Source organism: Patiria miniata, unplaced genomic scaffold (genome assembly GCF_015706575.1).
Source record: "Patiria miniata isolate m_02_andy unplaced genomic scaffold, ASM1570657v1 HiC_scaffold_20, whole genome shotgun sequence".
NCBI lineage: Eukaryota > Metazoa > Echinodermata > Asteroidea > Valvatida > Asterinidae > Patiria > Patiria miniata.
Window position 1 is genome coordinate 26,770,103 of NW_024037059.1, and position 24,044 is coordinate 26,794,146.

Sequence of the window (24,044 nt, forward strand, 5' to 3'; positions counted from 1 at the left end):
TTAAAAAAAAACTGATCCTACTTTTTCATATTTAGTTATTCCCAAGTTATATGCAATTGATTACACACCTGTGAAGGGGTACAAGCCTGCTAGACTGATTCTCTGACTTTACAATTCCCCAAAGTCTATAAATTGCTCACTTTCATCTTAAGTGGGGTCAGGGGACCAGACTACAAGATCACGATTAGTTTTCTTGGTTTTTCCAACAAAAAAACTTGAATCAAGTCAGTTTAACAATATTTGCTATAACATACTAATCCTGCAAAGCCATTTATTTCTGAAAATTGCAGCAAAAGCAAATGTTGTACATTCCCTTCAAACAATAAACTAAGTATGAAAACCCTTTCTGGAAAAATCTTTCAAATTTTTTTTGTAGGAACATCGATGTTTCATCGGAGGACCTTTGACCATTGTACATGTAGGACAACGAATTTCAACTTTGACGAAAATGAGACTTGTGTCACTGACGTGATACAAAAAGCTTGTCACCAAATGCATCAAAAGCCTTTATAGAATTGAGTTTGGCAAACAATTTTACAAACTCAGATATTCACTTCAATGTACGCACTATACATGTACATGTGCATTCACTCCATGCTTATGGCATGATCAACCGGCTTTCCGAATACCTTTTTTCAATTCAACAAGCGCAGGCTCACACAAATTCCGATCGGCAGCCAGTTTAGGCTAGCTTGTTAAACTTGATCAGCGCAATATTCTATCAAGTCCAAATTACAACAATCAACTACTTAATTGTTCGAAAAATACACAGCCCTAGGGTATGTACAGCTGAAATTAATTTCCTTGTGGAAATAGTGTGTTTGTGTGGACCTTGGGTACACAGCGGCAGCGTGTGTGTGTCGTATACCTCGCTCCGTCACTGTCGACGTCGTACTTGAGCACCAGTCCATACACACCTTGTGGCATCTGGGGCATTATAGGGTGGCGATTACCTACTACGTCCCATTGTGTCTTCTGATTCTTCATCTATACGGGCACTGCCGCACCCAATGATCTGATTCTCCTATAGAAGAGAACACACAAACAAAAAGAAATTGATACCGCTAAATAAATAAAAATTGAAAAAATTTCTGCCTGGTCATTGGAACTACAGGGTGAGTCAAAAAAAAAACACCCAAATGTCGGGACCATTGTTTTAGTGAAGTTCTGCATGTAGCACTTTCAAAATCTAGGATATGAAAGCCTAATTCGTAAGCCATCTTTTAGTACAAGAATCATTCAAATCACTCATGTACTTTTCAAGTTACGGAATTTTAAACACAACCGCCGTTTTAAGGTTCTGTCCACGGATCACAAAAAAATCAGTGCTCTTTCAGTAAAACAAAAACAAATCACATAAGGATGTGTGTGAATTGTTTTCGTTTTGCTGGAAGAACACACACCTTTTTTTTGATCTGTAGACAGAACTTTAAAATGGCGGTTGTGTTTAAAACTCCGTAACTTGAAAGTACACAAGTAATTTGAATGATTCTTGTACTAAAAGAAAGCCTATGAATTGGGCTTTCATAGCCTAGATTTTGAAAGTGCTACATGCAGAACTTCACTAAAACAATGGTCCCAACATGTGGGTTTCGTTTTTTTTTACTCACCCCGTAGTTGGTGGGATTTAATTCCGGATTCTTTAACATTCCGTTTCGATTTTGGAAAGCGGATATTTGAAAACCAACCTTTACAAAAATAAGACCTTCTATTTTTTGTCACACAGGCTAAACAAAACAGCTGGAACATCCCCCAATTTGCTCCATGGCCTCTGATTGTAACTGCATTCACTTGCTAATGGTCTTTTTGATTAATGAATAGCCTGCCCATTCAACTTATCAGAGAGTTCCCATCCATTGATTTTAACATCACAGCTCTGGAGTGTTTTTGTGAAGGCCCAGTGGTCGTTGAATCCTGCAAACTATACCCAGTCATTGGGAGGGCATTTCATGCGGCACGTCAAGAAAATCCAAATCCTGTCTTGGACTTAGACTACCGAGTCTCTGAATGACTTTCAATGAGTATTTTTATAAAGACTTTTTTTCCAAAATGCGATATATCCATTTGAAGAAAAGTGAAAAAGTTGCACGGTTATGAAAATTGTTAAGGACATGCACAACACTAGAAAGCACTCTGAGAGCGCAAACCTCCGCCAAGGCTAAACAATTCCCCGCCATATTGTCAGTGCACCCAAAAGAAATACTCGCATAAATGGTGAAGAATCCTTAAAAAAAATTCCTGGATCCAGACCCAGATCGCTTCCAAAATCTAATCGGTATGTACTTGTACCAAGGACCACCCCTAAAAACATTTTTATGCAAATCCGTCAACAACTTTTTGAGTTACCTTGTTAACAGACAAACCAACCAACCAACAAACTAATCAAATCTGATGAAAGCATAACCTCCTTGGTGGAGGTAATAATAGCTGTTTCTAAACTATATTTTTCACTTTGCTGTACTGTACATGTATTTCTAAATTGTGTTTAAGTGTCGAAAATAAACTTTGGATAACCCGGAGAAGGCGGGACTCTTAAAAGTAATAAAATAACATTTATCATGTTTGGAAGCAAACTCTACACATAATGTCCCGAACCAAGACTTTTAGGTGCAGTTCGTCCAGGCTAGACTACTCCTTAAATGCAAAATGCAGACATTATACTTAAGACTTACCACAATTAAAGCAAGCTCCCCCCCTGTTGCGCCGCCCCCAGCCGAAGCCATAATCCTCATCCTCGTCTTCATCTTCCTCACTATTCTCCACCTCCTCGCTATGGTCAATATCGCTGTGGTCAATCTCCTCGCTGTCAATCTCCGAAGAGATCTCGATTGGAATCGGGGAGAGGGGTCTTGGGTTAGCGCTGTCAACTGGTGAGAAAGATAGGACTATAGTCGACTTGGCTTATTTTTTTTTTCATCGTTTTCGAATATCTGAATTGTGTTTTGACAAGATATTGTATAGACTACTACAAGAGAATCAATCCTCTGAGTTGTTGTCCTTACAATTTTGTAACAAGTCAATCACAAGTCCTCCAGTTTCAGATAAAACTCGAGATTTTAAATTTCGCGTCAATTAACAAGATATTACAATGAGCTTTGACAGAAAATGTATTCCTCTGTCACCTCTCAAGTAGAACTTCACTACAATGAACACAACGACTTCCACGAAAAATGGTTTTCTCTATCGGTAGTACTTTATTGAGATTTTCAGTTCCAAATGCTGAGTATAATACAACACAAAATGCAGAAGCCGAAAGGGATGTTCAGTATTGCCAAATGTTCAGTATAGCTGTGTTCATTATAGCTACATGCCGCTGTACTTTTTTTCAATGGGGATTTCAACTGTTATTTAAATTGTGAATCAACTTGAATTCCACAAAAAACATTAGGATATGTCCGATTTTTGATTAGGCTAATGGCAATATTAGCACTATTAATAATCAATACAAGGTTTTTGTCCTTCACCCATGTATAAACACTGTTTACTCAGTGTAAGTTGGGCAAAAATATCACTCGGGTGGGACTCGAACCCACAACCTCCTGCTTTCTAGTGCAGTATTTATACGTCGGTGAAGGGCAAAAACCTAGTATTGATTTTCATCACCCGACGCAAATTCCATCTTACGAAACATATTAAAAATGAAATAATGAAATTTCTTAATTAAGTTTATTAGGACTTGCACATTTATCGAATTGTTGTAAGAGCAGACGACATTTGCTGAATGGCAATGTTAAAACAACAGCTTAAGTGCTCACAGGCAAATGCCGTTCAACAATGTTAAGGGGCACTATGAGACTCATGTATCCACCATAAGTGATCATGACTTTTCTGAGGATTCGCTACACTATAGCACTAACCTCTGAAAATCACATCCTTAAAATGTGGTTACCATCCAATTAATTTTGAATCGGCTTCCCTTTTTTTTTCAGTACAGAAATATGTCTGAAAACCCCCAAATACGTAACAGAACAGGGCCCAATTTCATGCTTAACAGTTAGCAGAAAAGTTGTGCTTACCATAGCAGAAAATTGTGCTAACCTTAGGCACTATTTCACAGTGCGGATTGCACCCACATGGAGATGTTACGCCATTGATTTAAGCAAATTTTTCCTCCGTGGTTTAAGCGTGCTTTTGCTATGCTTACTACCTACTGTCTCCATGACATAGACAGAGGCTCATGAAATTCAGCCCAGGCCACCTCCAGGTCTGTTCAATATTTTAATTAAGCATAAATTACAGTGAAATCTCGATAAGTCAAACTCTGAACAACTCAAAACAACTGTTTAGTCAAACAAAGAACCCATTGCCTTCAGTAGTATAACAATGACATACAACCCTGCTTAACTCCAAACTCTGCTGAAGTCAAATTTTGAACCCATTCCCTTGAGGTTTGACTTATCAAGATTTCACTGTAGCCCCCGGGTTTTCACTGATTGCAATTTATTGCCGGCCTCAAGATCGGCGCTCACTTTTTCTCTCCTGGACGATCTCTTTGCGTCGTTGCTTCATCTCTTCGCTCAGCCGCTCCACCATCTTGTCGATGTAGTTGTCCAACACGATGGAGTGGTTGTGGGAGGTGATCGCGGCACGGCAGACCGGGCACTCCCGCTTGCGCTTCATCCAGCTCTCGATGCAGAAGTTACAGAAGGAGTGGGAACAGTTCAGCGTGGTGGCCTGGACAAAAATAGAAAAAAATGATGGTTGAAAGATACCAAGATGTCTGGGTATTGACTAAGAGAGACTTGGGCGAGATGGCCGGGAGAATCTCTTGAATGCATTGCCGCTGTACACCTGGTGCTTTTGCGAACACAATATGGGTTTGTGCACAATCAAATTAGTTGTTCATATTTGCACTAGACACATGCAAACCAGTACACAAACATGCTGTGTTCCTCCCACAGGGGCCCCAAAGTGGTCATAACGTATCACCTGTTGTTTAAAGGGGCACTAGGTCCTGAAATCCCCGAAAAATTGCATGTTTTGGATCATTTACTTAGTCCTATTTCAAACATCTGGTTCAAAGGAAACCAACCTAACCTGTCTTACCCTTCCCGAGAAAAGACAAAAAAACCTTGGTTGTTTACATCGGACACGACGGAGTACGAATACGCTTTTCCTGTCGTTTTCACTTTCAGTCAATGTACGTACAATATTATGTATACACATACAGCACCGTACTCGCGAACAGCACGCGGTGACCATTTACCAACGCACAAAATATGGTTTCTTATACGTCCACAAAAGGCAAATCACTTTACGGATGAAATCACAACTAGCATCAAAACAGCTCGAATATTTGGGGTTGCAAAAGTGGACCCCGAAATTCGTTCAGGCACGCATAATACAGGAATAACACAAAAACGCCCAGTTTTGAAAGGATAGTTGTGTCGATGTTTACATCCTACTTTTAAATGTTCTTTCAGATTAACATAATTTCTTTCAAAGCGCGTTTTGTAGCCCAATTGGGCTGTTCTAGGACCCAGTGTCCCTTTAATGTATGAAGTTCAAAGGCATTAAGGCTATGTGTATGGAACATGTGGAGGGTACTATTAAGTCTATTCACAATAGCCAAATGAAGAATCTCCTAAACATTGATAAAAAATTAATAAATATATCACAATAATCAAGCTCAATGCACGAGCAATCAATGTTGAAGTCGTATCATCAACAGTCGAAGGTGCTTACAAAAGCTTAGAAGGCCATTAAAAGTCATCCAGTCCAAAGTCCCAAGTCTCAAGCCATTCAAATGACCTATGGAATAAGGCATTCCCTTGTAACTGTTCACCCACTGTTACTTGGGACTGGACTTGTGGAGGACTCTGTGATGTACTTGTGACCTGACTTGTGATGGTTTTGTGATGGACTTGAGTACAAAACTGGTTAAGTCACAAGCCATCTGAAGGAACCGCGGCAAAGGCAACTGACTGGTGATCCACCTGTGACTGACAAGGTTGTGGTCCAGGTACCTTTGATGGATCACAAGTACATCACATGTTCGATCACAAGTAAATCACAAGTCAATTGACGCGTCCAGTCTCAAGTAACAAAAGAAAACCAAAAGGAAAGCCTTTGTTAAAGTCCATTCAAAAATCCAGGACTTGATGACTTGTGACTGACTTGTGACTGACTTAAGACACCTTATGATTTACATGTGATTGATTTGTGACTGACTTGTGATGGACTTTTGATGACTTGCGATTGACTTGTGACCACTTATAATTGACACGTTTGATCTGTGATTGACTTGTAATTAACTTGTGATTGACTTTTGATGACTTATGATTGACATGTGATTGACTTGTGATAGAATGTGACTGATTTGTGATTGACATGTGATTGACCTCGGATGACTTGTGATCAAGCACAAGCACCTGCAAACAACATACCTTAATGAAGAGCTCCGAGCAGATGCTACATTGCAGCTCATTCTCCATGACGTCAGTGATGTTCTGGAGTGCCTCCTCTTTTGCCTTCTGGATGCAGACCTCCTGCGCTTCCTTTTCAAGACGACTTGCTGTCAGCTGAGATACAAAACACAGAAATCCTTTATGGTCAATGCTTATAACTGAGAGAGTTTGCATCATCGATGCTGTGGTGTGTCCACGTACTTGAACAATGGTAACGTTTGCCAACATTGGTTACAAGTGGGACCGACTATTTGCCGGCCACCAATGTTGGCAAACGTTGGCAACAAAGGCTCGCGGTCTTCCCGAGTATTTCGCTATGTTTTCCGAATTGGTTGACACACTCAGTGAACGTAATGATCCTGTCGGAGCTGAAATTTTCCCTTTTCTACCAGCCCAGAAAGTTCATATACATTACTGGCAATATTTTACTTCCAGTCACAACTAATTATATAGATATATTGCCACACATAACCATTTTTAGTCCTCATGCTGATCCAACTTCAGAGCTGTTTGATTTTGACTGTCTAGAACCAATCCTACCGTCACCATTTAGCAAAAGATATCGGAAGAGCCTTTAACCCTAACCCTCCTCAATCCTCCAAAATCCTCCTTGTGGTTTTGGAGGATTTTGGAGGATTGAGGCTGAATGGTATTTTTTTAGATAAGGATTTTGGAGGATTGAGGCTGAATGGTATTTTTCAGAAAAGGATTTCGGAGGATTGAGGCTACGGTATTTTGAGGCAGGACTGTCTGACGATTTTGAAGGATTGAGGGGCTGGGTACCCTTCATTTGAACATAAGTGCAACATTTTTAAATGAGGAGGATTTTGGAGGATGGAGGATGAATGCATTTTGGGGCAGGACTGTCTGAAAATTTTGAAGAATTTAGGCGCTGTTGTAAACTTTTGGAGGATTTTGGAGGATTAAGGATGGTTCTAAGCAAAAATGCCTAGGGGGTTAGGGTTAAACACACCTCAGTCTGTAGCTCTCCATATTCTCGCTCCTTGTTGGCGATGACTTCTTCAAGTTTGGCCTTCTCTCTCTCAAGCCCAGCCTGAAGGTCCTTATCCTTCTCCTCCAACTTCCGCTCCAGTTCCTTTTGCAGGCTGAGTTCCACTTTGGCTTTCTCATTCTGGAAGAAAAAAGAACTTGAAGAGCTTCAAAGAGGTACTCAGGATGATCTACATAACGTGACAATGTTGATGAAATGACATACATAGTATGTAAGTATTCTCTTCTAATTTTCAGGATATGGGAATGATTAATTAAAGAAGTCCAAACCTTTCCAACTAAATTTATTGTTCATGCTGACACTTTCTTCAGTTATAGTAAACTAACCAAATGAAAGTTGTGTAAACTAATGTAACTATAAATGTTGTAAGACCATTTGTACAATTACTGTAAAATTAAAGTTCACATTGATGCTTGACTCCTACCTGTAGGGCCTCACGCTGTGTCTGCAGTTGCTGCAGCATCATCTCTTCCTTCTTCCTGATTTCCTCCTCCAGAGTTGCGTTTAGCTCTTCCTGCATCTTGCCAAGTGTCTTATCCTTCTCCTCCAACTTCTTGCTCCACTCCTCCTGCAGGCTGTTCTCCACCCGCATCTTCTCCTTGAGAAGCTCCTCCCGCTGAGCCTTGAGCTGTTCCATCATGATGGCCTCCTTCTCCTGGACCTGTGCCTCCAGGGTGGACTTCATCTCTGCCTGGACTGCATGGAGCTGCTTCTCCTGATCCAGCAGCCGTTTCTCCCATTCATCCTTCAGTTTCTTCTCCAGGGCAAGCTTCTCATCGGCAAGAGCATCCTGCTGCTGTTGCAGCTGCTGCTGAAGCTTCTGCTCCTTCTGCTGGACTTGCTGCAGGACAGCCTTCTCCATCTCCTCCTGGAGTTGCTTCTTCTTATTCTCCAGCTCTTCCTTCTCCGATTCCAGTTCCCGGCTAATATCCTGCTCCTTCTGCTTGAGCTGCTTCTCCAGAAGTTCCCTGGCTGACTGCTGCACAGCCAGCATTCGAGTAAGCTCCTTAAACTGTTCTTCAGACTCGGCCACTTTCTTCTCTGCCAGCCTCTTCTCCTTAAGGAGCGTCGCTGACAATTCCTGCTCAGTTGCAGAGGACAGTTTAGTTCTCTTGGCAGATGGTGACCCAGAGGAGGGACCTGGATTTTCATTCCTGTCCGTGTTTGTCGCTGGATAAGTGCCCATCTTCCTCTTTTTCTCTTCCTGATCTATCCTACCCTGGGCAACGCCGTCGTTACTTTCACTAGTTCTTTTGCAAACCATACGCTGTGATTCCTGACTCTCCTTACGACTGTCAGTTCTTCCCCCTGCTCCCCTGTTTCTTTGGCTACTGTAGGAATCAAGGATTTGTGAAGCATCCTCTGGCGTAAAGCTCTCCTGTGTCAAAGTGAAGACAAACTCTGCTTGGTCCTCCCCTACGGCAACTACTCCAAGTTGCACATGGTCCCCGTTTCTGAGAACATGAGGCTCCAGAGACTTTATTCTCGACGAGTTGACATGTACACCATTGAGACTCTATAATTCACAATGCAAAAAAAATTTCAGTCAAGATATCTATTCAATTCAACTGTCAAGAATAATGTGTACAACAAATCTCAGCAAAAAACTAAAGTGCGCTCTCTTGGCTATTGTGACTATGCAAATAGTGCCCTGTTTTAATGCTATGCCGTGTGGAAATTGCTTGGATATGGCTAGCAGTAACACTTGTCCATGGGAAGTGGCTTCCAGCATTCCCATAGATTGATGCATAATTGCAAGCCACAGCCACTTTATTCTGATGCAGCCGTTTGTGTAGTGGGGTCATGGAGAAATACAGGGGTTCTTAACAAGACTCGTCACTCATCTATTATAAAGACAGTAACACTTCAAAATTTCTTTGTACTCTAAGAACTAAAGATAATTTTATTTTCCCAATTCATGGCATTGCTTTAAGCTCGGTTCATATTTCATGCGAATGTGAAGCGAAGTTGACGTCATGAAACATTCGCTGCAAAATTCGCCCGAGTTGAAATACGTTCAAGTTTTACCAATTCGCAGCGCGAATCCTTGCCATGACGCCACAAATTCACGTTCGCTTTCGCTTTCATGCCAAAAATGAACCGGGCTTCACAATGGTTATTGGTAAAAGCCAGAGTCCATCATTTGCAGCTATCCAAAAAATAACTGGCGTATTTATTGTTAAAAAACATACTTGGTTGAAAGATAGTAAGGGGACTAAACTCCCTGTGAAATTGTTCTTTCTGGTAAGCTGTCATTTTGAAGAAATTAACAAAAGAAGGCCTTTCCAACGGTGCGTCTTAAGAAGCACCGTTGGAAATTTCCGTAAGTATATAGTATTTTTTTTTTTTTTCAACAGGCAAAGTGCTGTTGGCACGACGCACACGCACGCGAGGTTGCTATAATTCGTCGGATCGGTGCGCAACATCGCGTAGCTGCAATCGGCTCAGTGAGAACGTGTCTCGGGCGCTGAATTCAGGCCCAATTCAAAACATGACTCAGCAACTTTTGATTTGAAATCGAGATCCTAGAATGTTGTTTTTCTCAAAATATACAGCTGAAGCTGAGCTGAAACTTCATCAGGTTAGCTGTTCAGCACCCTTCTTTAGAATTTGAGCACTATTGTTGCTCCAAGCGAACAAAATGCACAAATTACAAATGATGGACTATACCTTTAACAGAAAAGGTGCGCTTACAATGACAGACACAAAATTTGATAACCTTCAAGAAACGTTCCCCATGCTATTTTCGGGTTTTACCTCGAAAAGCAGATGTGCTGCTTTTTCAAATGCTATTTTCCTAGCAATATAAAAGTTATTCACTATTGAATGAGACATCAAGCAAAGAAATCCACCTTCAGATATTTATTGAAATATTTCTTCACAAAATTCTAATTATTGGCTGCCAGACAATAATTCGGCTCTCACAGGGCTGCTTTGCATGCAAAATGAAAGCCCTTTTTTAAGAGGGCTGCAGATATCCAAATTCGGAAAAAAAGAAGATATTTTGTCACAACAAAACGTACAAAACGAACTCCCATTTCAGGTAGAAATTAAGAGACAAAATTTCACCAGAAGGAATCATAGTGGAGTTGCAACTTTTGCAAAAAAAGTGAACAGTTGGGTGAGTGAACACACATACCGAATATCAGGCCGAATGATTCCGCTAAACAAACGACATCCTTTCAATAATTGACTTATCGCTGTTTGCGAGTTAGCCACGCCCATTAGACAACCCAATGGAATTTTTGTACGCTAAGTTTTGTTTGTCTCAAATGTTGCGCGTTCCGCATCCATCATGTAATCGCACAATATTTCACAAGCTGTGTTGATGCGATTCTAACGCGATTCTACCGCGATAGGTCAACTCTATGTAGACTGCGTAGCATGGCGGATTGGCCAAAGTTTAGAGTTAAGTCCAGTGAGTGGCCCTAGAATGGGGCTAAGATACCCGTACCTTATTATCAATGACCGCCCACTGCCCCCGCGCTGTCTCCTTAAAGATGGCATGTTTTCTGGACAGCATCAGTGGATTCTTCTTTGGTAGCAGCATGACAGTCACATCTTGGCCTCGACCTAAAGTCACCTGTATAGAGATTTCAGAAAATTGCTTTCTTGAAATGATTTTGAATGTTATGTATCCAAACAGTTTTTTCACAAGCAGCGCAAAAATAGACTGAAATTTTGAAACAATAAGTAATTTGTGAAACAATGTATGAACTGCACAGGTAGCACCATTAGCTGCATTAGCATGACTGTATGTTGCAGTCCTTCTGATTTGGAAATCACAGGCGTGTGGAAAAAGGCACACCTGGATTTTTCTAGGCGTGTGATTTTTCTAGGCGTGTGATTTTTCTAGGCGTGTGATTCTGTGGTCCAAGTGGGGACTGAACAATCTGGTATTTTTTTTAATAATATTCATCTTGGTTTATGGTAAAGACATTTTCTCGTCAACAACATACTTTTTTTTCACAAATTATGTACAATTATGCCGAAAATGTATGCCGAGGTGTGTGGTATAGAGGGATTAAGGCGTGTGATTATTCACACTTCTCAGGAAGCCTTTAAGCGTGTGATGGCGTGGGAGTGCAATCGCACGCCTCAAATCAGAAGGACTGTGTTGGGAATTTTTTTAACCGTGATAAATTTTTACCATGATGAATCTTGATCTGTTTCTGCGCTTACATTGTCATTGTGACTTTGTGTTTAAAGAGATGGGAATCAGACCAATTTTGGCCTTTATTTCCCATTCATAAATACCTCAGACAGTTTAGCCATTCCTATTGGTCGAGAGCCCGTCACGTGGCCGGTCTTAAACGGATGATAAAGACATGGCTAGCTGGTCTTAAACACTTTTCCAGTGTCGCAATAAAATGTAGACCCCTAAAAATCCAGTGCCTCTTACCGTTTCATTGGTTGAACGTTCACAATCCTCACGTAGGCATGCGCAACACTACCAGCGAGTCAGAATTTTATAGTTCTAAATTCAAAACGCAACGCGCCAGGTGCGTTCTGCGCGACATCGCTCAGAACATGCCACGCGCGCGTCAATCTCCATAAAAGGGCTGTTTACATCTTACTCGCCAGCTGAACACTCCATTATTTTGCTAGAGGGATGTTTAAAAAAGCATGAAGTGAACTTGTTGAACAAATCTGTATTTTTTGAACGAATTATTTGATATTTTTTACCAAAAAGGTATTTATGAATGGGAATAAATATGTGCTCAGTCGGTATTTATCACTCTGTTTAAGACCACTTAGAGTCTGGGTGCTGATAATTACCCTCGCCTCCGGATTTTATTGAAAAAAAATCCTCCAGAGCCACACATCAGAAAAAGAAGAACAAATACTCTGCAATTAAATGTAGGATTTGATTTAATTGTGCACATGATCAAGATTTGACGCTTTTTCTTTCGGGATAAACATTTCATCGTAGGCCTATGCGTGCAAAAGCGTACCAGCAGCACAAATTAAAGAGCTTGTACACAAGTTGATAGGCCTAGTTGTTGTCGTTGTGTTCTGAAGTAATAGTTTTCAAAAAATAATTGGACAGCGAAGTGTTTCCTTTTATTTAAGCCATGTCTTGTCAATATGTCATGCTTAGTGTGTCTTAGACCCAAAAACGTGGCTTGTAAACTACGCCACGCTCTTGTACATGTTCGAACCAAGCGAAATCGTCCTTCCATGACAAAGACTGAACATTGCCTTACCGTGTATCAAGCTTTCTTGAACATGTTGAAATCTGCTTTTACACCAAATCAGGCATTTGAAAGATATTCGAGGTAAAATCTGGCAAGATCTCGACATTCTGCATGCAACCTCCTCCTGATGCATGTGATTTACCATGTGATAAATGCTGCAGATAATTTGGTATCGCACTGATGCTCCGGGCACTCCTGATGTCCGGATCATAAGTGCGATTCCAAATTATTAGCTGTGTTTATCACGTGGTCTTGTTATTGGCCAATCAGATGCCGCCTACCATATGCGCCACATGAAGCAGACGGGTAGCTCGGAGGGCTCCGATAATTTTGCACGCAAATGACCCTGGGTACTCGTCCAGGGTCATTTGTCAGGGTCACTTGTCAGGTTAAAATCTAATTTCTACACGTTTGTATGGGTCTTCATTGACATGATTGATGGCAAATTTCGTCGAAATGACACATCCTGAACACGCGGACAGGCAAATTTAGATTTCTAGATGAGTACTCAACATCCATACGAAATTATGTATGGCGGATCGATTTCGCTAGGTTCGAAAATACACAACAGCGTGGCATTGTATATCGATACAACGCCACGTTCACGGGCATGACGGGTCTTGCATTGTCTTGTGTCCAAACTGTGCAAACGAAAGTTTCCATTGTCTTTCAAATTGTATGAAAAATTTCACAGAATGCAGATTCGGTTACAATATCCCCCATAGCCTTTTTATGCATTTATCTACTGCGTTTATCCTGGAAAAAGTGAAAGAAAAATAGTCGAATCTTGTGCACATGCGCAGTTGGAATACCGAACTGGCTCCATTCGCATAACAATTAACACTATTCACTAATCTGTAATTTTACCTCAGTTCCCGATGGAAGGGGAATAACAGCATACTTTTTACTCTGACTGCCGTAACGGCGTAAACACCACTCACAAGTGGTCGTCATTTTGGCTAGACTTTACTGGAAATAGACAAACATTGAACTTTTTTTAAGCTCGTCGTCAGGTCAAACGGTCAAACGGTCAAACTCGAAGTCAGCCATTTTCCGCTGGTGCGGTCTCGATCTCACGTACATCTAGGGCAGGGTGACCGTACGGTCAGAGCCAAATTCTGCTAAATGCACATCAAAAATCTGTCAGATTTATCAAAAATCTGCCGAATTCCTCAGAATTACTCGAAATACACTATAAGCACTTAAAATCACATGCAGATTGGTAGTATTGCCTTAATTAAGATTCAAATTACATAATTAGCAAATCTAGTCGCATAAAGATGTTGTGAAGTTATTGGTAAATTTCGGGCAAAATGCTGATCAGGTGACAAAAGTCCGTTTCCCAGTGAACCTCAGCACCTAGACCAGCCATTCTGTCCCATTATGCAAGGGTTTGTTTGAAAAGGATTGAAGCTTTTTTAAACAAATGTACACTTTTTTGTTCAAATTTGCTGTTTTTCTGTCAAATAACCATTTTTGCAGAATCTGCCAGAAATCTGCCCAAAAAATCCATTCTGTCAAATTTTCTGTCAAACTCGTTTTTTAACAAAAATTCTGTCAAAGTTAGCCGAAAATCAGCTAAAACGGTCACCCTGATCCAGGGTGACCGCAAGATAATGGCAAAATTCTGCTACTGCTACATTTAACAAAAATCTGCCAAATCGCCTATTATAGGTTTTCCCGGCTATTTTAACACTTTTATCACACGAATTCCCTATATCGATAATTCAATTTCGTCCCCGATTATCGCCAAGCTCACTTCTCAATTTGAATTTCAAAAAGCCACCACTAGATTTCATTTAAGGTTCAGTATAATTCAAATTGTTAGCATTCCGATTTAATTGGTCCAAAACCTTTGAATTTCGTCACGTGAAGTAATCGGCGTTGAATTGACAAAGCAAATACGTTTTTTGTCATTCGTTTTCATGTTGTTATTACATTTCGTTTCTGGTGACTTAAAGTGTGTACGATTAAAAAATGCACCCAATCTTTAGACTTATTTGAAGAATTGTGCGCATTAAAACAATGATAATTTCAACACGTATTACCTTATTATGTATAAATAAAAGTTGTTAGCTGTATAAGGTATGCATTTTTATTTCTGTGTTTCACAATTAACATTAGAGTCAGGAATTGACATTTTACAATATGACACGAACACCAAACATTAGGCCTAAGGTCAAACGCCTTCTTAATGTTGCTCTTTGATAGACATACCTTATTTCTGTTGTTATATTCATATACATATATCAAAGAGCAACATTACGAAGGTGTTTGATGTCAATGCTTAATTTCCATATGCTAAACAAAGAGCATATTGTGAAAGTTCTATTTCTGATTTCAATGTTAATTGTCAATGAAAACTCAAAACTTACAGCTAACTTCTTTCGTTTATAAGGAATCATTTGTTAACAATTTAAATTTAATTAATGTGCACAATTCTTTAAATAAGTCCAAAGATTGGGCACATTTTTAATCGTAATGTTTTGAGCCGCCAGAAACGAAATGTGATGATAACAACATGAAAATGAATGACAAAAACCGAATTTGCTTTGTCAATTCAACGCCGATTGCTTCACGAGACGAATTTCAGAGATTTTGGACGAGTCGGTAGGGTAAAAATTTGAATTATACTGAACCTTAAATGAAATCTAGTGGTGACTTTTTGAAATTCAAATTGAGAAGTGAGCTGGGCGATGATCGGGGACGAAATTGAAGTAGCAATATTGGGAGTTCGTGTGATACAAGTGTTAAAATAGCCGGGAAAACATATATTACACGGAATACATTATAAACACTTATAAACTCATGCAGATGTTATAAAAATTTCCTTAAAACAAAAAAAAATCATAAAATTTACTTTCAAAAAAAGTAATTATTATTAAATACATATATATATATATATATATATTAAATTGCATGCCTAGCCGGTCTATAAACTTTACTATGTGCTCACGTCAGGTAAGTGAGAGGGAACCTCAAATTGAAGTTTTTTCAAAACTAATCAGCTATATTTTTCAAATCTGCCATATTTTTCTGTCAGATCACTAATTCTTACAGAATTCTGCAAGCAATCTGCTGCAAACATTCAATCTGCAAAATTTTCTGTCAAACTTGTTTTTTTTCCTAAGAATTCTGTCAAATTTAGCCGGTCACCTCGGTTTATTCGCGCGGTACATCGACCACTGAGACTGCTTCTCTCGTACCCGCCTGCTGGGGGGGGGGGTATTTCTGCTATAGGAAGGAAAGCGGAATTTGCTTTTTCCTGAAATGTTTTAAAATGCTTTTCTGCTTCTCTGGCTTTTCTGCTACCTGAACTTATTTTATTTTGTATATTGCAGCTTTTCACGAAGTGCTGGCGGATGAAAGTAAGGAGCAGAAATCAGATCAAACATTTTCGAGGTTTCCATTTTTTTTTGCTTTTCTGCTACTCGAAAAGAAGATATCATGCGGCCGAAATAATCCGGGGTCATTTTGTCAGTTCTCCTTTTAGAGAAAAGAATAGCCAATCGACTACGTTTTGACAACTGTACTTTTCATTCAGCTAAAAAGCAGATTTTACTTGGGGCGGCTGGACAGTCATTTGATTTTAACACATCACAAAAGCACGTCACAAAGCCGAATAAAGCTATATTCGTTGGTCAAAACTTTATCCCAGCTGAACGGCATATTGCTCATGGCTCATCAGCTTTGCGTCTGCATAGTATGCGCAACAACGTCAGAAGCAAGCGGCCTTCATAGTTGTCAAAGAAGTTCGATCGGCTTTTCCGCTTTCAAGAGAAATCTTTAAAGCACATTGGGTCTCTGAGAAAATGCCATGCAGTTAATATGTAAAAGAAGTGATTTTTCATCCTTTCTATGGTGCTTCAAACAGCTTTCAAATGTGCAATTTTTCAAATATTTTGACATATTTATGAAGCTGAAAAGGTCTATAAGCCTACAATAGGAATAAAAAGGATAAGATATACCTGTTCAGGTGAACAATAAAAAGGTGAAAAATAGTTATATATATACCTGCGTACGTATCATAAAAGTATCGTAGGGGGGGGGGGGAACTGGTGCCATGCGTCGATGGGGGCGCTGTTCAACACCGACGATTATACACACTAACGGATTATGGTGCTTTTCAGAGCGATACGTGCGTGAAATTCGAAAAAGGCACCCGTAACGGCCGATGGCACAGACAAGGGCACGACATCTTCTTAAAAAGGGCACTTGTTCCGAACAAAATAAGGGCACTTGTTCCGAAAAAGAGGCACTCGTTCCGAAAAAAAGGGCACTTGTTAAAAAAGGACATTCTTTAAAAAAATATTGGGGGGAGGGGAATACCCCCCCCCCCCCCCCCCGCTGGCTACGCCTATGGGAGGGGGGAACATGTCCCCGCCCCCACATTTCTTAAAGTGGCGGGGGGGGGAGGGTATCATATCGTTTGTCCCACCGACTTTTTGTTCGTCCCCGAATAAAATGTAGCCTACTACAGTTTGATTTTAGATTTTTCAGGATAGCTGATTCAATGACTCTAAACTCGATGTTTAAATATTGATCTTTTGCTCAAAAAAGAAAAATGGTTAAAGTGGTCAGATATTGCCTGAGATCGCACCACCGAACATCTAGAATCCAATTAATTTTAAGATATAAACTCCTGCAACCTCAGAGGCCTTATTTGCAAGAATTTGTAATAACATATTTGTAAGACCCTATGATTTGAAGCAAAAACCCACCTCAGTATAATAAGCCATATGAGCAACAATAATACAGTGACTGTTAAAATGAAGATCCGTCTCAGAACCCTTTCACCTATAAAGAAAATCACAACAAAACTAATGAAATTCTTACAGCTAATATCCATTTATTGCAATAGGCCTAAACAGCGGGTCATTTTGCAACCATTTTGATTAAGCATCACATGAAAAATTTAGTGAGTAAAGTTCTGACATTAAAGCAACTTATTAACACAATAACCGATGGTCTATTTCAACATCTGGTCTATTTCAGTATTATTTAAACACAAACACAAAGACAACATCAATGGAAACCAGAGAAGGCACCTGTTATTGTCTAACATGACAATACTCCTATTGCTTTAGAAATAAGACCGAAATTCATTAGTGTATTAAAACCGAAGTAAAGTTCAATCAACACAATAGAAATTAAGCTTTCTAAAAGTGAACGAAACGTTTTGTACACTTTTTTATCAAAACTTTTGAATTAGGTTTTAAGAAAAAACCAACACTTGTACTATACTTTGCTTTGAAGCTGGATTTGTTATCCAAAAAATGTTTTCAGCACATGCTTGGTTAGTCTGAGTAGGCCCTATCACTCGTTATCCACGGAGCCAAGTCTCCTGTATAACGTCTGATATGTCAAAGCATGCAGATTTACGCGATCTCGCGCCTCAGCCAATCGGAGTCGACTTTACTAAATCGTGACGTCAATTCGTTCCCAAATCAGGACTAAAAATGTGATTGGTCAATTCGAATGCAAGGTTTTGTAATACAACAGCCAGGCGCGTGTCGCGTAACATAATACAGAGCGCGTGACCACAGCCTTTGTTGCTGTGTCCAGCTGATTTTTAATCAATGTCTAGACGCGACAACCGGAGAATGACCGAAGACCCGACATAGAAAGCGCCGCTGATTGGTCAAAATCTAGAGGTCAAGATCAGTGGCGCACCCAGGATTTTAGGAGGGGGGACTCACAATTTTCTTTTCAAATTTTTTAGAAGTTATAAATTTTTTCCCCACAATTTTTGGCCGATTTTTGAGCCGATATTTGAAACAATTTTAAATATTATCCGGCTGAATTCAATAATGTGATACGCGAGTAATTAACAAATCACGGCAGAATCGCGTCAAAGCATCTGTGAAATATTGTCCAATAACATGATACACAAATAGACGTGGAACGCGCAAAATCTGAGACACACAAAACTTAACGTACAAAATTCCATAGGGTTGTCAAAGGGGCGTGGCTAACTCCAAACGGCGATAGGTCAATTTCATTTCTTCCTAGATCATATTTTTGTGAATTTAATATTAATTTACCTGCATGTATAAAGCATTCACATCAAGTAGCAGGTATACAAAAAAGCTCACTAAAGATATAATTTCGGGCCTCACAACATTTGAATAATCCATGCTGACCTGTTTTTCTTCATCATTATAGGATGACCCTGTTCAGATACTTTACGATCTAAAACATCACAAAGCAAACCCTAATCCTAGTACATACAACTCATTTCCATACATGCGTATTTAAAATACCCTGTCAATGTCATCATTATTAGACGGAAAACTAAATTCAGAAAAAAACCCACATTCTGTGTAAATCACGCACATCTCCATGTACTTGACTGTAATCAATGTGTATCAAAACCAAACGCTTATTTAAGACTACGAACAGTTTCTTTATAAGAAAGTGTCATCATATATCAGCAGTTGTTATCCTAAATAAGGCCATCAGATTAGTAAATTAGTTATGAAGATAGTTGTAAAATGAAAGAGCAAGATGAGAAATACCGTTAAGCCATTACATCAATAGTACCAATAAAACCAAATTAATGTCCAAAAAAATATGTAAGTTACCAAAACTTACTAGTCTGGACTGATGAATAATTCAAAATTTGTGACTAAACATATCCTCATGTCGTTGGCAGCATTTTTTTTTTTTAAAGTGATGCTTCGAATGCACTCTAATCATATCATAGTCAAGGGCGGATCCAGGGGGGGGCCAAAGGGGGCCATGGCCCCCCCCCAAAACGAAACCAATTTTTTTTTTTTTAATGTGACATCGCAATAAAGGCAGGCAATGAGTACACCACCATCTTTTCCTCCAAAAAAATTGGTTAAAGTGGTCAGAAATTGCCTCAGATCGCACCACAGAGCATCTAGAATCCAAAAAATTTTCGGGGCCCTCACGGGCCCCGAACCCCACGCCGTAATTTTTGAGACCCACTTTTTTGGGGGGACCAAATTTTTTTTTGGCCCCCCCCCAAAATTGTGTTCTGGATCCGCCCTTGATCATAGTCTGGCACCATCCTAGTCAACTTATTTACAATTTATGAAATAGATTCTGAGAACACGATCGAAAATGGCTTCTTTGTGAATAATGCCTATACAGAGACTGCATTGGGTAATTTGCGTACATGCAAGCGATGAATTTAGGGAACACACATTTTTTTTGGCAAAACTGAACTCTCTTCTTAGTCTAATTTTTAAACAGCAGAGTTTTTAATGACCATTCTTTGCTCTTTCCTGTGTCATTATATTGATTTTTTTGTAATGTACACGTATTTTTTGGGGAGTGTTTTTAAGGACTCCGATGGAAATAAGCCGTCTTATAAACAGCTTTTTAGGGTTATCCTTGGCTCTGTATTCATGTAATAAGTTCATTTTTTTAATGTATCACTGTATGTTTGTTCGTATTTGCCTAAATAAATAAATAGAATAATCAATAAATAAAACATGGCAGATATTTTGTCGGTACATAAAAAAAGTTAACTTCGTCCCGACTTTACGCGAGCTGTTGCGAATATATCCGAGTGTCAACGAAGTGTATTCGGTAAACTTCGGACATTTTCGGAAACGGGATGAATCCTGCATTTTTTTTTAAAGACGTGGCGGCTACCTGACCTAACTTGTCAGACTGAAAGTCGGAATCGCATTTATGTTGGCATAATACGGGGTCTACCCGATTCCCCAATACCTATGCTCCCCAACCTTAGGATTAGGTTAGGGTTATAGGGTTAGGGTTAGGACTGGGATATTTGGAAACATTAAGGTATTGGGGAACATAAGCATATGCACCCCATAATACATGAAAATCATTCATTTCCAAGATCAAAAGAGGGGAGTACCCTACCCTATCCCTACCCCCACCCCCTCCCTGGATGATCGACACCCTTACTGTGAGGGTTTTGTTTTCCCAAGCGGTATTTAGCACCATCATTGTAGTTCTTTATCCCTTTCCATGCAACTGTAAAGTGATTGGGCGTGAATGGCGCATAGTTATATGCATACATAGTAATAATAAAATTAATAATATACATTACCCCGGATTGGACATTTGGGAGCCATCACCATGGACTTGTGCACAAACTTTTTCAAACTGAAATGTGCCCTAACCCAATATTCCCTTGTCCTTTTCCCACGAAATTCGAACTCTTTACTTATTAGACCACGAGAAACAAATATAACCTAATTGCGACGATGAAATTGTGCATCTGAAAGGGGGCTGGGACATTATGACCGATGTCTCCCATCGTGCGAAGAAATTACGATAACGTGTCTCCTTAGTGGTACCTTTACACGTATAATAATAATACGCACAGAAAACAGAAAGTGAGTAATTAGACTCAATATCGTAATAATTGAGTCATTTTGTCCGTGTAGTGAGACACTTTGAGCCAAAGTGTGTCACTATGCGGACAAAAATGACTCATTTTTTTACGATAATGAGTCAACTTACACACTTTGTGTTTTCTGTGATAATAATAATACTAATTTACATTTATAGCGCTTCACACGCCTTGTTTCTAAGCGCTTTACAAAGAAAAATAGCAAACCAATATATAGTACATAAATACTGGAATTAACAAAAACTTGAAATAGAGTAAACAACAAAAGTGGCATAATGTATCTATTATTTGAACGGATATGTTTTCAATCTACATTATTTTATTAATTCCCCCTGGAGTCGGTTGACGTCCATCCCCCCACCCCACCCCACCCCCTCCTCCCCATCTCGCCCGAATTTGAAAGCTGCTGGACCCTCCCCTCCAATGTTGACAAGAAATCCTGACTCCTGGTGCCATAATAGGCCTATTTATGTATTTATTTTTACCCACTTCAATATCCGTATATAGATTCGTATTTCCCCCATGATTTCAATCGACTGCAGACTCTACTCGTCGCAGTTAGTGTAAAAAATCCAGTTGACATCATGAAAAAATGACGTTATACCAATGTACTTGACATTAACCCGATGTGAATCATCGTGGTACTCTATGAAGGGCGCCACCTCGTGGCCGCGACCCACCTTGATAGTCCAGCTGTCGTAAGTTAGCCAAAGTCGGCGGTACTCGTGTTCACTCATGATCCCAGGCGTGTCAACCCTTGCGTAGAAACTTTCAGTGTGTTTGCGGGCCCGGATAATTGTCCTTTGGTTGTTCCAAGCAGCTATAACTGATCAATTAAAAGAATCAACACAAAAACATACGATAGTCGTGTAGTTTAAAGAACACCTCTGAGTTTGATACAAGTTCGGTGCAAGAATCAAAACCCTGTCTTGTCCTCTTTTTACAAAATTAAGCTGGCTGATATTCAACTTAGTATCATAGTGAACTATTTAGATGATTTCGGACACATAAAGTGACTCGTGGATTCATAGCCAAGTGTTCATAACCCTAAAAGGGCCGGGGGGGGGCGGAATCGACTTTTTCCGCGATAGCCTTGAAAAAATTTTTTTCGCGACCCGAGCTATTGTGACTTTTTAGCCTTAAGCCTTGCGCATCTGTTGACACCAAAAATATAAAAATCGAACCACGGGTTACCGCGCAGCGAAAATTTTTCCGGCGAAAACTGAATTTTCCAATACATATACGTCGTGTACATAGAGCAGAAATACCATCCGTACATATGAATAATTAATTAGCCATAATTCCAAAACCCGGCCCTTTTAGGGTTAAGTCCCAAAACATTGTGTCTTTTCGGCTTTTTTTTTTTTTTTTTTTTTTTAAACTCTGATGAGGTCCGAGGTACGGGGCATGGCGCGGCCAGATGATTGACTTCGGGTCCCTGACCACTGATCTCGCCTGTGCGTGTGCACCCGACCGTGTCGCCTCGCACACACGTGGAGGCCATTTTGAAGCTCCCTAAAAATAAGCCCCACAACGCACGGCCGGATCAAAAAGCACAGAATTACATTGGTTTAGGAAGCGATTTTGGATCATCAAACACGTTTGTATTTATTCATTTTGCCCACAGTGTTATTTTACTCATGTTAATATTTGTTCAAATATTTAATTTTTTTATGACTATATACTTTTACGTGGCCAAAAGGAGCTTCAAAATTGCGTCCAGTGACTTCATCCCCCGCGGCACGAAGCGTTATCCAGTTAGTATGATAGAGATCAGTGGCCTAGACATACAATATACATGATGAAGCAATACTTTATTTTGTTTTTAAGCTCTTCCAACCTCATCTAGCATATTGTTTACTGCAATGGTCTATGCTTACCGATGTCATACAGATTGTCTTCATTTGTCCATTCAGAGAGAGCGAATATGGCATCTTCTTTTCCTTTCACAGCGAAGTCCAGTCGATAGGGCTTGCCTTCCTTGGGAGGTGGCAGTACGAAGAACTTGTATATGTATTCCTCTGTAGTCTCATATTCAAGACACTCTAAACAAAATGGGACGAAAATGAGTGATTTAGGCTCATAACGACTGTAGGTCTTACGATTGTCAAGTTTATACGCTTGTCAAGTTTACGGTTGTATTGTTGGGCACATCCACCACAAGTTTTTTTTTTTATCTTGCCTCCACAGAGTGGAATTAATAATCGTCTATTGAATCTAATTGAACTGAAGCTGATTGGAATGCATGAATTAATGAATTCACAGCTCCTTGTGGAGGACAGTTACTCTTTTATTGTTATGTTAACTATAAGCAGGTGAAGTCTTGGAAAAATAGTACGTTATTTTATAAGGATGTGTTTAATGCGTATTTGGACTTGTTTCAACCCAGACAAAATAGCTGTTGCATCCCAGTGTGTTTGGAATAATCAACATAATGTGTATTGATAAAAGGCCTTGCTTTTATAAGCATTTGTTGGATAAGGGAATTAAGACTGTTAGCGATCTTTCTTTCTTTTTGTTTTTTGCAATGATAATTATTCCTTTTGAAACTTGGGTAAATAGAGGGGTCCGAAATAATTATTTTTTGCACTGGAGATGTATTATTTCTGCAATATCGATTTTGGGAAGAATATTTTGAAAGAGGGCTTTGCCAGAAATCAGTGTGTGCCTCAGGGATTTTCATTGAGTCATAAAGGAAAGAGGTATAACATTGTCGCAAACGGCGGACTGGTATGCAAGTCTATTCCTCATTATAATATTTTACTGTGTATAGTATTCGGTTCGTTAGTAGTATGACGTCACCTCCAGCACTTTCTGCACGATTGGAACAGGAAGTTAACGCAGCTCGAGCCTTTGTAGCCAATCGGCGCTAGTAATCAATGGTGGGCGCGCGTGAATGACGTTTTTACTAGCGAATCGGATAGCGTGAATGTATGTGACCCATTTGGTTACGTCACTAGTGTTATTCAATAGGGTATCATCTTAAGTCATGCGCTGGGCTCTAGCCTAGATTTCGTGTCTACGATCAGTCTGTGTGAGAGAGTTCGGGTCGAGCACTTGAGGCCGAAGAA

The 24,044-nt window shown here is 39.8% G+C and overlaps 1 protein-coding gene across 1 annotated transcript; it reads right to left on the minus strand.

The window, feature by feature from the left end:
- Window positions 1-241: 241 nt before the first annotated feature.
- LOC119728489 (E3 ubiquitin-protein ligase RNF8-like) lies at window positions 242-13,639 on the minus strand. The gene is made up of 8 exons (XM_038200748.1): window positions 13,485-13,639; window positions 10,874-11,002; window positions 7,844-8,935; window positions 7,381-7,539; window positions 6,387-6,521; window positions 4,470-4,674; window positions 2,673-2,867; window positions 242-1,024 (listed from the first exon to the last, which is right to left on the minus strand). The coding sequence occupies exons 1-8, from the start codon at window positions 13,569-13,571 to the stop codon at window positions 984-986; spliced, it is 2,043 nt and encodes a 680-aa protein (XP_038056676.1). The 5' UTR covers window positions 13,572-13,639; the 3' UTR covers window positions 242-983.
- Window positions 13,640-24,044: the final 10,405 nt, after the last annotated feature.

What these genes read in the sequence shown, in the direction of transcription:
- LOC119728489 (XM_038200748.1), bottom strand. Translation starts at nt 13,571, where the DNA reads ATGACGACCACTTGTGAGTGGTGTTTACGCCGTTACGGCAGTCAGAGT. An exon ending in CACAGCGTGAGGCCCTACAG is followed by an intron (nt 7,540 to 7,843) that starts GTAGGAGTCAAG and finishes TTTTTCTTCCAG; the next exon opens with AATGAGAAAGCCAAAGTGGA. An exon ending in ATGGAGAGCTACAGACTGAG is followed by an intron (nt 6,522 to 7,380) that starts GTGTGTTTAACC and finishes TTTGTATCTCAG; the next exon opens with CTGACAGCAAGTCGTCTTGA.